At 42.9% G+C, this 14,450-nt stretch overlaps 1 protein-coding gene across 6 annotated transcripts in view; it reads right to left on the reverse strand.

Moving 5' to 3' along the window:
* Positions 1–12,596: 12,596 nt before the first annotated feature.
* The window catches only part of WAC (WW domain containing adaptor with coiled-coil), a 57,641-nt gene continuing 55,787 nt past the window's right edge, over positions 12,597–14,450 (reverse strand). For all 6 annotated transcript variants that reach the window (XM_077173579.1, XM_077173560.1, XM_077173577.1 and 3 more), the window contains one exon: positions 12,597–14,104. In XM_077173579.1, coding sequence (XP_077029694.1) covers positions 14,035–14,104 — 70 coding nt within the window. In that variant the 3' untranslated portion in view covers positions 12,597–14,034. The remainder of the gene's footprint in view (positions 14,105–14,450) is intronic.

Below are 14,450 nucleotides of genomic sequence, written 5' to 3' on the forward strand. Positions count from 1 at the left end.
GGTCAACAGAATTTGTTTTGTCTCCAGTATACCCCAGGATGAGCATTAGAGGCTAGAAAATCCCACATCTTGTGGGAGCTGCCAGGGCCTCTGCCTTTGTGAAGACAGAAGGATGACAAATCAGGGCAGAGAGCAGAGCAAAGAGAATGGGCAGCCACAGCATTCCCAGTCTCTCCTCCAAATGGTCTACCTCCCAAAGTGCAAAAGCCAGAAATAAAAGGAAGTTATGCAGCCCTATAAGAAGCAAGGGACACTTAGGCAGAAATGCAGAGGAGAGCTGGTGTCATGCAGCAACAAATTGTGCTAAAAGAGAAGATGCATCCAGGAAAACAAAGCTCACTGGCAAGGTCCAAGGGGATTTTCTTGCTTTGCACCAGTATGGATACTAATCAAAAGCTCTTTCAAAAGCACATATTAACCTTCCTTCGAGAAATAAGGATTCCCCACATCCCTCCATGAATAGAAGTACCTCATGAAAATGTCTCTGGGAGTCACAGCCTGCAGTCCCCCTCTCACCAGCTCTGCACTGGGAATGCACCTCCAGCAAGTGCCAGCAGGAGCCAGGGCCTCCCCAGGAGAGGCTGAGCACTGCCACACTCTGCCTCCAAGCTCTAGGTTCTAAGCACCTCAGAATTCAAGTTCTCAATATACAGAATGTTTTTGGCACAGGACTTTTGTTGAGCCATAGCCTTAGTAAATGGAACTTTGATCAAAAACTATTCTTCTGTCTCTAGATACCCTCAGCCCCCTGGTATATTCTCTCGTGGTCAGAAACTATTAGCTTCACATCACAGTTTTTTGGCATGGCACCTCTGTAAAGAAACAGGTTGCAGCTGTAGCCAAGCATTTGGCTTAGCTCAGCACAGCAGGAGATGATGCTGGAAGCAGGGGGTTAAACATGTTGGAGTAACCACAGCCCTCCAACTTCCCCTTGCAGCCAAACTCAGAACCTGCCAAGTGCTGCGTTCCAATAAAATGCAACTCACACAATCTGTAAGTGCAATAAAATAGCTGTTAACAATTCTGTAACTCTCCCTCTTTTAGCTTGTAAAAGCCTGAAGGTCAGCTGGAAGTCAAACTGCATTTCTTTGGGAAGAGGGCAGGCCAATCCCGGGTGACGGGTTCCTGTCCTTTTGCCTCCTCCTCTGGGGTTTCTGAAGGGCAAACACTGTGCCTGGAGGGGTCTTCTGCCTGATTCCCACCACAGGGGAGCAAAGAGAGCACAAGGGAGCAGGAACCAAAGGATCTTGCCCGTTCCAGGGCAGCTCAGCTCTGCCTTTCGTCAGCAGTGACACTGAGTGAACGTCTCAGTTGATGTTTCCTCTTCTCTGGACTTGACACTGCAAATGCTCGGGACCATGGAGTGAAAAGAGAAGCAATTTCAAACCCTGTCCCTCTAGGAATGAGCAAGCCTTAAAATCACCTGGTGACCTCCAGGTTGGCTGAGGTTTGGGGCTAGGTATGCACACCCAAACACAGCGCTCCTGTAGTCATGTGTGTTGAAATTTAGGGTCACCCCTCCAGGGGCTGAAGCAGCTCTGCCTCATATGAGAGTGGGGAAATAGGATGAGTGCAGAGAGGAAGAACAAGGGTAACAGAGGCAGAAAAAGCTCATCACCACTCCCTCATCACAAGACACTTCATTTCTAGTTTGGCAAATCAAGTGAATTTACTTGTCATCTCCAGGGTCAAAAGCCTCCTCACGTAATCATTGAGATTTGGAGGGACAGAATGTGCCAACACTAAGAGTAAAAACAACCAGCATGAAAGCAATGTTTTTCCCAGTAATTTCCCAGTTGTGTTCCCAAGTAAAAAAAATTCTTGAAAGAAAGAACATGCAGACAGGCCAGACAGAGGGCTGAGCCACACCACCGGAGCAGCCCTGGTGAAAGCTGCAGTCGTTGCAAAATGGCATAATCCACTCCAGTTAATTACCAGTTGATAGAGCAAAGCCTTCATGGCTGTATCCTTTTATTGCTTTAGCAAATATTATGTTATTATATTTTACATTTAAACTCTGATTATTTCAGCTAACAAAGGAGGGACTCAAAGGGGAAAAACAAAGAAGTGCACTGACCTGCAAAACCAGTTCAAACACAGGCTTTGAAATCAAGCATTTTTTGCAGGATGACATAGGAACACTCAAAACTCTGCTCTTCCTAACAGGCTTTTGCTCACCATTACTTTATAGTAGCTGAGGCCAGGGCCTTCAGGGCCAGATTTGGATGAGCATGGTGAGGGAGGAGGAAAGGTGAGGCTGAACACCATCAGCAGGCTGAGTATTGCCATCCCCTCCAGGTGCTGCAAGCCCATGTGAACAGAGGAGATCCTAAGGTTTAGACAGATCTGCAACACTCACACTGACCAAGTACCAACCTTTTAATTTTTAAAATTTTTTTTAAGAAGTGCCCTTTAGAAATTCCATTTGCCATAACACCATTGGCAGAAGGATACAACAGCAGCTTAGGTAACAGCAAGATGCACCAAAATAATGATGAAACACATTCAGTTTTTCACCCAGCCTTGTGTCTTCAGCCCATCTATAATCAGGGAAAAATCTGGGTCCCTTGGGGGTTTGATTACAGGGAACCAGCTGCAGTGCTGGAAGAAGACAGAGCCTTTCCAGAGGGAGCTGGTGGGGTTTGTGCCTGGTGACTCCTACAACAATTCAAACTGGCCTCTAACCGAGCTCTGTCCTGCACCCTCTCCTGGGAAACACAGTGGAGATACGGGTGAGGTGTGGGTGGTCAAGAGCTGGGGAAACAGCACATGAGCATGGAAAACAGCCCTGGGAAGTGTCCCGCAAGGCTGGCATCCTGTCACTGGCATCCTGTCACTGGCATCCCGTCACCTTCATCTGCCAGCGTGTGCCTCCCCTCTGCGCTGCTGCTGCCCCAGTTTTGGGGAAAACCGCCAGATGAGGTGAATTTTGTCCTGAGCCAGGAGAGATCCCCGCAGCCTGATCTCACCGTGCTGGGGCAGTGGGGGGCGGAGGGAGGCAGGGGCGGTGGGGTTGATGGAGGTGATGGATGCAGTGGAAGGAGGTGGAGGCAGAGGGAAGTGATGGATATGAAGGATGCGGTGGATGTGATGGATGCAGTGGATGCAGTGGAGGCAGAAGGAAGTGATGGATGCGGTGGACGAGGTAGATACGGCGGAGGCAGACTATTAGGTTGATACAATGGAGATGTGGTGGATGTGGTGGAGGCAGAGGGATACGATGGATGAGATGGATGCGGTGGATGCGATGGATACGATGGATACAATGGATATGATGGATGCGGTGGATGCGGTGGATGAGATGGATACGATGGATGCAGTGGATGCGGTGGATGAGATGGATGCGGTGGATGCGATGGATACAATGGATACGATGGATACGATGGATGAGATGATGCGGTGGATGCGATGGATACGATGGATACAATGGCTACGATGGATACGATGGATGAGAAGGATGCAGTGGATGCGGCGGAGCCGGCGCTGCCCCGGGCGGGCGCGGACAGAGCCCGCGCACGCAGCGCCACCTAGCGGCGGCCAGCGGCTCCCGCCGAACGAGGGTGTCCCGGCTTGGGAGCGGGATCGGGATCGGGATCGGCAAAGGGATCGGGATCGGGATCGGCAACGCTCCGGGGACACCGACTCACATCAGCAATAAAAGGAGCTCCACGACCTCCGCTGGGTGTGGGGCGAAACACAAGGTATGAGGAAAAGGCTGGGGTACTTAGTGCCCTACTGGCGTAGGTTTCCACAGAGCAGTTGTTCTCTGGGTACTCAGTGCCTAAGGTGGAAGGTGAGGATGGGGAGCAGAATGAAACCCTCATGATGCAATGGAAATGGATTGCATGGAAATGGACATGTTCCACTATTTGGCCAAGAAGGCAAATAACATTTTGGCTTGTAGCAGCAATAGTGCAGCCAGCAGGGCCAGGGCAGTGAGTGTCCCCCTGCACTCGGCTCTGGTGAGGTTGAACCTCAAGTAGTGGGCTCAGTTTTGGGCCTCTCAGCACAAGAATGACAGGGCTGGAACATGTCCAGAGAAGGACAATGAAGCTGGGGAAGGGTCCAGAGCACAAGTCTGATGAGAAATGTCTGAAGGAGCTGGGGTTGTTCAGCCTGGAGTAAAGTAGGCTCAAGGGAGACATTATTACTCTCTACAGCTGCCTGACTGGAGGCTGTAGCAAGGTGGAGGTCAGATTCTTCTTACATATAGGGAGTGACAGGATGAGAAGAAATTATCTCAAGATGCACCAGGAGAGGTTTAGACTGGATATAAGGAAAAATTTCTTCATGAAAAGGGTGGTCAAACACTGGAACAGACTGCTCTGTGAAATCACCATCCTGAAAGTGTTCCAAAGGTGTGTAGGTGGGGCACCTGGGGACATGGCTTAGTGGTGATATGGCAGTGCTGAGTTAACAGCTGGATGCAGTGATCTTGGAGGTCTTTTCCCTTATAAGCCTGTATTTCTATATGTGCTGTCCACTGAAAACTCTGTGGGAGGGATAAGGAATTTGCCCTTTTACAGCAGGAGGAGACTGACAAAAGGAGGTAGAGAGCAGCAGGAAGACAAAACTAGGCAAAGGAAGATGAGGCCATGATACTCAAAACTTCAGCACCAAGAGCATAAATGTGCAATGGAGGATAAAATCCGACCTAGAAAAAGAGAAATTGCATGACTGAACTATCCCAGCAAGACACTTTGGTGCACACATGAAGAGGGGACACAATCCCTGATCAAAGATTAAGAAGACTGACAGGATATAGCAAGCAATTTAAGAGATATAAAAGTGTGCTGAGAATAAAAACAAGGCTCAAATAATTAAAAGGAAGAGTAACATTTCAAATAAAATGGCCCCAATAGCTCAAAATGAAAAAAATAATCCAGTTGATTTCTCAGTTCAGTGAAGTCTCTAAAGCCACTGTAGCTTACTTCTGCATTGATTAAAATGCATTAATAATCTCTGAGTTTTAGATTAATATTGAAAAGCAGATTCAGTTAAAAGTATTTCCTGTAGTTCATGAAAGTCTTGTCACTCATCCCAGGAAATTCCACAAAATGTAAAAGCACACAGAAAAGACAGCATTTAATGATATTGAATACAACCTCACTCCAAAATTTCCAATCTGTGCAGAACTCAAGTGTGTAACAAAATGAACAGGAAAATCTGATTTAACTTTTACCTTTTTCCTCCCCTCAGCAAAGTACTAGACTCCCACAGCTATTTTTGAATTCAGGGGTTTTAGTTTTTAGGGTACACTGTTTCTGACAACACTTCTCATTTATGTACAATTTGCTTGAAAAAAAAAAAAGATGAAAATTAAAAAGGCCTTTCAAAAGCATCATAACTGGGCTAGATTCCCAGGTAGAAATTCTGTCTCTTGAATAACTCTGTGTAAATTAATTAATTACTCCAGCTCTAAAGAGAAAATCTTATAAATACTACTATGAAGAGGTACAAAATATAAGGTTATTTCAATATTTATACTTGTCAGCCTGGGATGCCTTTGCTGAAAAAATGTGATTAACAAAATTTCATTGTGAAAACTCCTGCAATAATAAAAATCCCACTGGAGTTGAACAAGGCAGTAAAAAGAACAGAACATCATTAGATATATGACAATTTTTTTCTAAACAACAATGTAAAAGTTAACAGCAGGTTTCTTTTAGGTGGGCCCCACTAAAGTTATATATCCCCACAAAAGCCTGAGGCATATCAATGTTTTCACACTAGATCTTACAAAATCTCATGCCCATGGGTCAGCACACAGGATGTGAGCAGAAGTTAATCTGGTGATATGAGTAGCTTACCTAAAAATAGTAGCAGCTTTTTGGGTACATGCATGATAATGAAAATTCATTTTCAGACTACTAAATGCTGAATAATCAATCCATAGCATGCCTGAAGTAAAGTCCCTTACTAAATACTATCCAGGGATGATGTGTGCCACTCCCACCTGCAAAAAGCAGATTCTTGTGAAACTCAGACCACCATCACATTTTACCAGTGCCATGAAGGGCGGTCATGTGAAACTGCAAAAGCATGGAACAAACTCCCATGAACCACCAATTAAAATGTTGTCTTCTGATCAATAAACTATTCTAAATTGAACCTTTAATCTCAAGTAGCTTGAAACAATTGCTGACAATTCAGATTAAAATCAGTCAGTCACAAAACTACACCTAACATATAAACTCCACTTAATCTTATCCTGATCAAGGACCATCAGGACTGACTCTGAGTACTAGAGAATGTAAACAAATTCAAATATATTAACAATTAGGACAGAAAGCCACAAATGTTACCTAGTAGAGAAATTTAGGGGCTTATACCAAAGATTATTCTAGGTGGGGTATCAGGGCCCCAAAATTGGTGACATTGCTTTTTAAGCAAAAGGAAGCCAATTTCCAGAGGAACAGGGGTCTGGCCTAGCATTACCAAAATTAGATCTGAGTTGGCCATAATAGCAGTGCTCAATGCAGTTCAGGTGAGTGCTGACCCTGATGTGGTTTTCTGAACCCTCCTTTTGGTGGTTCTCTTGCTCTGACCCTCCAGAATTGGATGCCTTGCATGTGCCAGAGCAATGCCTGCATTTTGGAGCTTCCTCAGATACTACTGCACTAAAAACTCCAACTGAGTAAAGAAATGGCAGCTGAAGCAGAGGCTTTTTATCAGGCCATGCACTTGGTCTGTCTCTGCTGAGCCAGGGGCAGCACTGGACCAGCTCAGATACCATGTTCTGCACAACCCCTCCCACCCCAATCTGGCACCCAACAGTTTCAGCTGCCACAGAAGTGAGGCAGATTGTCTGGAGAGGGAGAGAAAACACATGCAGAGACAGAGCCAGTGTCTCTCTGCACCAGCACAAGGGCAGAGCTCTGCTGAGCACCCGAGCTGGCCCAGGAGCTGTGGCAGATGCCCAGCCTGGCTGGCTGCTCAGGCCCTGCAGCCAGGGCACGTGCTTGCTCACAAGGCTCCCACAGGGGCGCCTGCAAGATCCTCACACGACAACTAAGGAGTTCAGGAAATGCTCCAAACTCATCAGATGGCAGATGAGGACAGCCAAGCAGATTTTCTCTCTCTTGAGAGAGGTTTGGTATCTGATGGGACAATCCAGGGCAAGAATAGCAGTTCAGTGTTAGTTTAACAAGGAGTAGTAGTTGAAGAGGAATAGCATTTCCTTGGAGACACTGCTTCCTTTACACACCACACCTATCAAAGATGCAGAGTTTATTTTGGGATGGGTGCTTTGTTTAAAATATATTAAGAACATGTTTGATATTTAGACTTTGATTTATGTTTACCTGAAAGTTCATGTTAATAGAGCAGTTTGATGTGGGAATTTTGTTCAGATGCACAGCAGGTAGAAATTCAGAGATGAAATTTTCAGAGGAAAGCATACATGCATCAAACCCCAGAAAAACATGCTTAACTTGGAGCAGTCTCCACGTCCCAAGTCCTTGCTCTCTGCCTATGTAGCTCAGAGTTTTAGGAACATTTGCCATTTGAGCTCACAGCTAACCCAGGTGTTACTCTGACCTGCCCTTCAATGTCACAAGGTGTCAGCCCTGCCCTTGCTTGGCTACTTGGTGTGAAGCCTGTCAGCCTCTGAAGTCAGTGACATATTTATCAGGCAGGTTTCTGCTGGGGCTTTACTCCCTGGAACACTTTAGGGCTGGCAAAAAGGCCTCAGTAGGAGCACATTGCCAGGAGCAGGGAAGTCTGTTCTTTCTGCAGGGAGCTGGGTGTCAGATAAGCTGAGTGAAGCCTCACCCTCACTGAGCAATACTATCAGTGAAACAACCTGTGAGGCAAACCAGAGTCCTGAAAGATCTTGTCCTATCAATGTGATACATATATTCCACTCTACACACCCCTGTCCCTAATTGTTCAGCTGAGGAGGTGCCAGGGGATGTAAGAATAAAATACACAACTCTTCTTTAAATTAAATGAAATTCAGATACCACCCTAGGTTAAAGTGAACTCTGGGAGTTTTTACCTAAACCCAGAGCAGTATGGAGAGGTTAAGTTATCCGTGCTACTGGCAACGTTATTGCAAGCAGAAAGGCAGTTTTATTTAGCAAGTGAAGACAGGGACATGCTGTCAGTGGTTTAATAGCTTTTCCACTTAAAAAAAGATAGAAGACTTACTGTGCAATTGAATCTCAAACACGAACAAGAAGTTTAATAAACCTTCCAAAATGTGGAAGAAAGGAAAAGCCTTTACTCTGAGGATGCAGAGCAGCAGCTAAAGAAACCTGGGTGGAACTGATGGACATCAGAGCTCCTTGGCACCATCACGTAGTCCAGACTTGCTGAGAACACATTCACCTTCTGTACCACCATCTGCCATGGGCTTTTGTCATTTTACCAAATAACTCTTCCCAGGGTAAATTTTCTGCTACTAACGAGGATGCATCCAGCAGAACAGGAACCCCAGTCAAATTCTGACAGCATCCCAATTACACTGAAAAAAGATCCAACCACAGATTTTTGCCCAGAGAAGTATATAAGACATTGTCAGCAAATCTGCCTGGCCAGGCAATAGAACTGTCCAGTTTGTTGAGAACTCAGAGGCAACACACTAACTGACCTCCATGGGCCAATTTTAGATTTGAGAGAATGAGGAGAATCAATTTGTGACTTGCACTTAAATTGTAGCTGCTAATACAGAGGACTGTGACAGTATTCTCCATGAGTGATTTTCTTGTAATATACAGTGAGAAGGAAGATGAGCCTAAATGAACATTCTGAGCATCACTGTATTAACACACTTTTACACAGCCCAGATTCTGAGATTTCAAATTGGAGCACAGGGATTAGTCTTTGAGCATGGCGCTGCATGCAGGAGTAGGTAGCATCCCTTTGCAAATGCTCTCTGGCACGTGTGACTAACAGAAGGTGACAAAATACTGTCACACATATGGAGTAACTGCTGGAAAGATCAGGTTGTTCAAGCTGTGTTTGCAAACCTGCTGTGCTAACTCTGCTAAGTGGAGCTGTGTAGTACAGCTGCACACAGCCCATCAGCTCCAGGTAGGACTGCCCAGGATGCAACAAGACATCCTAGAATGTTCCTACTTCCCATGGGAGTTCATTCTCCAGAAAGTCCTAGTTCAGGTGGGTTAGAGCCTTTATTAGGGAGGAGAAAAGTGCTTTGTGACTTTCAGATTCTCAGCTACCTGGAGCCCTGAGTGCTAGAGAGTCTACATCAGTCCTTTCCCTCAGACAGGCTCCCCAAACAAAAAAGCCGTAGTTGGAAAATACAGAAATCTGTCTCAAGGAGCATCTAGGAAACAGTTCCAGATGGGTTAGCACAGCAGCAGCAACACAGGCATCCATGGAGGTTAGGAGGATAAAGCTGATGCCTACAGCTATGAAAGACTGAATATTTTCGAGCATCTGTTGTAGACCAGAGACGGAAGATAAACTTAGTAGATATCTAAGAAGAGTGATGTGTAACTGGAATCCAAAACTAACAATGCTGAACATATTTTTTTGCAGAAGTCAACATCTATATGGATCTCAGTTGCAAATGAAAGCTTTTGCTTGACTGACTACAGGAAAACAACTGTCAAAAAAAGGGATTTTTTTCCTTTTGCTAGGCAACAAAACAGATTCCTCCCACACCAAAAGCTCCAGTTCTTAAGAAATAATATAAAACAAATAAGAAAACCAAACCAAAAGAAACCTCCATGTATCATTAATCAGCAATGATTGGCAGAAGAGTAGTGATGTCAATGTGATGGCACTTTAGCTCAGAACATTCCTCTGCTGCAAACTTCCAAAAGTCGAGGCATTATTTTTAAAACATCCAGATTTACCTCATTATCATCTCGTATCTGTAAATGAGATTGATTTGGTGAGGAGAAATTATTCCAGGATCAGCAGTAAGGATGACATATTCACAGAAACATCCAGCTAATTCCAAGAATGGAGTTGATATTTAACTACATATAGAACAGCTGTGTGTTGATACAGAGGTGAAGTGCTTGCCCCTTACACACAGTGGCCTCACGAGTCCCTGAGGCACCATGGCAGCGATGCTCAGGGTACATCACTCCTTCCTTCCTTGCAGCAGAATATATGGTACTGGCCATGGCAGCCAAACTCACAGCAACAAAGGACTCTGCTAAATCCTCAGATTGTCACCACAGGCAAGGTGACACTGGAATGAAAGGGTGACAATAAGACACAGCCTTCTTTGACCCACTGACTTAGGAGGCATGGCACAACTACCCAGTATTTTCTCATGTATCTTTGGGGATAGTCCTGCAATGAGGCTGCTCCAGAAAAGAATGGATATGTTACAAATTCTTCCTGGCCTCAATTATACACTCTTTCTGAATATATTTTCAATTGCAACAGTAAAGACAGCACCAGTATCCACCAAAATATAAGATGCTCCTGCCAAAAGAGATGCAATTAATGAAACGAGTCTGAAAAGAAAACTGCATTGCCACAGAAGATCAGTGTAGGCAGGGACAGTTGATGCAAACTGAGCAGTTAACCACAGCACCTTCAGATCAGGGTCAGTGAAAAGAATACATTCACCTGCAGAAGAATTAGACTGCCTTAACAATAAAATAAAAATAGGAATTCCTTGGATCAGCCATGTAATTTTATAATCATATTAAGCTGCTCCTGCTGTAGTCCTTGAGCATGCCACAACATCTGATAAAGCACTACCCCAATGGCACTGCTTGCACTGTACCAGCTCAGACAATCTCCTCAGTCTTTCTGAAGGCTGTTTTTCTATTCTACTAAATAGGTGCTTAGCAAATGCATAACAAGAAATCAAGAGCAACATATACAACAGTTCTTTCCCCAGTTTCTCATCAATTTTCCTTGACTACCTCTATCAAGTAATTAATACAGAAAACACATCCCACAATTCCAACCAACACCTTCTGAACACCTGCTTAGGAATAATATAAAGTTTGATCCAGGGGACTCACAGGTGCAGAGCAATTCAATAAAGCCCCTTTAATTAACCAACGTGAGGGATACCATCAGCTTCAGGATGGATAATTAATGAAAAGCTGGTAATCTAGTAATAGGTCTCAGCACACCTGCTCATTTTTGTCCAGCTTCAGATACAAGATTTAATAGGGAGGAGTAAAATCCGTGTTTTTTCCCCAAGGAGTTTACAGAATGCTGGCTTTGGCACACTACAGAAGCCAAAGAGGATCTCCAGATCACACAGTAAAGCCAGGATTGTATTTGCATCTTACTGAAGCCATTTTGAAGGACCTTAACCTAACCTACTCTTTGATTAGTGCTGACTTCAAAGCAGTGCCTGCAATCCAATCCTCTTTCCTAACTTGTCTAATACTAGCCAAAGTCTGGCAGGCTGTCCCTCCTCAGCTAACAACAGCTCCAGGTGTTGGAAGGGTGTGGGGGATAGGGAAGAAAGCTATTGCATGGGGAGTAAATACAGAACCCAACTAGGTGTGGACATGTCACCAGATGGTGACAAAGCAGCCACCTTTATTGCAGAGTTAGGGAGGGCATCACCTGAAGAGAGAGCAGGTCTCTGTGTGATGGGTATTTATGCAGGTGGTTTGAGAGGGTTAAAGTGGTACATTCATCCTTGTGACTCCCAAATTATCTGTCACCATTCACACTTTATGGAAGTTTTCAAGTGATAAACAGATTAGCATCTTTTAGGCTGGAAAGGACACTCTTCTGCAAAACTGCAAGATCAACAGGCAGTAGTTAAACATAAGAAAATTAATTCAAAACAGAGGTTTAAAAAAATTATCCAAAGTAATTTTCTAAAACTAAAATTAACTTCTGAGGCTCATTGATACAGGATGCTGTAGAGGGCAATATAATAAGCAAAAGGAAACAAAATAAGCTCATGGAAAATAGACCCAGCATATCTATTAAGATAGGAACCACCTCTATTTCAGGAAGTAACCAAACAGCGAAATATCTAAACTAAGGACAGCCACTGGTGAGAGATCCCTTGCATAACCCCATGCAATTCACATGCTATTGCCCTACACTTGAGCAACTTTCAAAAATAGGATGCAAGGCAAATATTAAAGTCTCAGGAAGAATTCTGTCACTCAGCCTTGGGTCTCTAAAAACGCAGAAACAATGTATGTTCCAATTCATTCGAGAATACTCCCATCTTCTGAGAAAAATCAAACATTTGCATGTTTGAACACAACAGAACATACTGGGTTACAAAGTGAGGAAAAACTACAAGTTCATCTGTCCCAACTTCCCATTGTTGTTGTTAGTTAGGTATTTAAACTTGCTCCATTTGCAATGTTTTGTTAAATCAGAGCATTCAGCTTCTACTGATGAAAACCTGATTTTAAAAATCAGTCCAAGCTCACTCAACACAAAAATCGAGTACCATTTCTGGTGCTGAGATTATTTTTTAGGAACAAAACACAAAGTATCACATGTTCACATGTCAACATCTGTATCATTAAATTATTTCTTTTTTCTTTCTTTTTTTAATCCATCTCCTACCATCTCCATTTCCTCCTTAACAGACTGCTGTGACATATACCCTCTACAAATATTAAACTAGTACTGCCATCACGTTTCTGTTGTTTTTAAGCAAAGAAAAAGCCACGTTTATTTTGTAGTAGCAATAGTTTCTTTTTTATTTTTAATATACTTTAGGAAACAATATACAAAGCTGAGCTTTTCCACCATTTTCAAACGGTGAGTTGCTCCAATTACACAAATTCAGCGTTTTGTGATGGTTAAGAACAGCAGTCAGCACCAGACTTAAACAGTTAGCTACAACACAAACATCCTTCGAAATGAAATGTCATAATATCAAGACAGGTAAACCAGGAGTTAACATATGACAACTGTTGGGGAGGTGTCTTAAATCATCCTTGTTGAATTTTATATTTCCTTAAATATTTTATACATATTTTCCTGTTTACAAGTTTTAAACAAAACCTCCCTTGAGGAATTATTTAAGTACAAAAATGTTCAACAAGAACAGTTCTAATAAAGAATCCCCAAAAAGACCAAATTTTAATGTGTTGACCAAAGGAAATGAAAACCAGTGTTTCTTTGCTTTAACATGTTTATTACAACAGATACAATTCACATCTGACTAGCTTTTTTTTTCCTCTTTCCCCTCCCACAACCATGTTAACATGTTCATTGGGCTATTTCCTTATATTTGAGCAAGTAATGTACTTTCAGCACACATGCCCAGCAGTACTCTAAGTCCATTCTTACAGGGTGCAAATGGAAATACGTTTCAATAATTTATACAAACAAGTGGGTTATGCTCAATCACTGCAATTTTAAGCTACTGTACACAGGAATGAAAAGATTATAGAAAAAGTGCCATAGCAACAGTGCCTTAAGAAAAGAGAAAATTAGAAGCATTAAAAAGCTGATAAAATCAGATTTAGGATTTCACGGGGAAATGGAACACAGAAGATGAAAAACATTTCTCTGTAAAACAGAAATGGAGAAGCACTGCTCTCGACTCGGTGCAAGTGTGGAAACAGTTGTTTCGTGGTATTTTGTACATTGCCCAAACTGTTGCAGCCTTAGACACAAATCGCCTGGCGCTTGCATTGAATTTTAGGAAAAATTTCTGAATGATAAATTAACTAAAAAAAAAAAAAAAAAGAAAAAAAAAAGAAAAAAAAAAGAAAAAAAAGAAAGGAAAAAAAAAAAAAAGAAAGCTAATTTTGCAGACAGGTTTACATGTAAGAGGCTAGGTATTTAGCCACCTCAGCATTGATTAGTTTTGGATGTCTAAGCTCTGATACACATGGCTTCCCATGGCTTCACTCTACAAAATATATTTACAACGTGAAGAATACATCTACAAGAAATCTACATTTCAAGGGTTTTACAAATCATTCTTGTATCTTTCCCCTGAATTTGACTCCCTCCTGTCCCCTTCCCCATGTCAACTTTTTTTTCTGCCCAGCTCAACGGTCCAAAGTCTACTCAAATGCAGCTCAAAAGTGTTAAGACTGGGCATCAGTTTAATAGTTCCTGTACTCAAAACCATGTGCAATTGTTTACAATTTTTCACACCATGAAGGAATTCTGATTCTTTAGCTTTTCAAGTTCTTTAATTTGTTGCCTCAAAAATAGTATCCTGCAAGAGAAAAGAAATTAATTAGTATAAACATTTCCACTATACAGATGTATTAAATAAGCATCTACACAAGTGCTTCTGCAATTTCAGTAAAAGATACCAACTTCCTTAGCCCCATTAAAAGACTCAGGTATCAATTCCCAATCTGTTCAATAACCTACAGCCATGTGCAGATGCACAAAGGCTTGGTGTGTTTGACACTTTAGTTCAAAAAACTAAGTTGCTGCATTTTTATTATGACTGATACATAGTTGTGTTTAGGTCAGCTCTTCACTTGAATGTAGCTCCCAGAAAAAACAGGACACTGGCAAGTAAGCCAAGTAACTGAATAATCTGGAGAACAGCA

Source organism: Agelaius phoeniceus, chromosome 1 (genome assembly GCF_051311805.1).
Source record: "Agelaius phoeniceus isolate bAgePho1 chromosome 1, bAgePho1.hap1, whole genome shotgun sequence".
NCBI classification, from domain to species: domain Eukaryota; kingdom Metazoa; phylum Chordata; class Aves; order Passeriformes; family Icteridae; genus Agelaius; species Agelaius phoeniceus.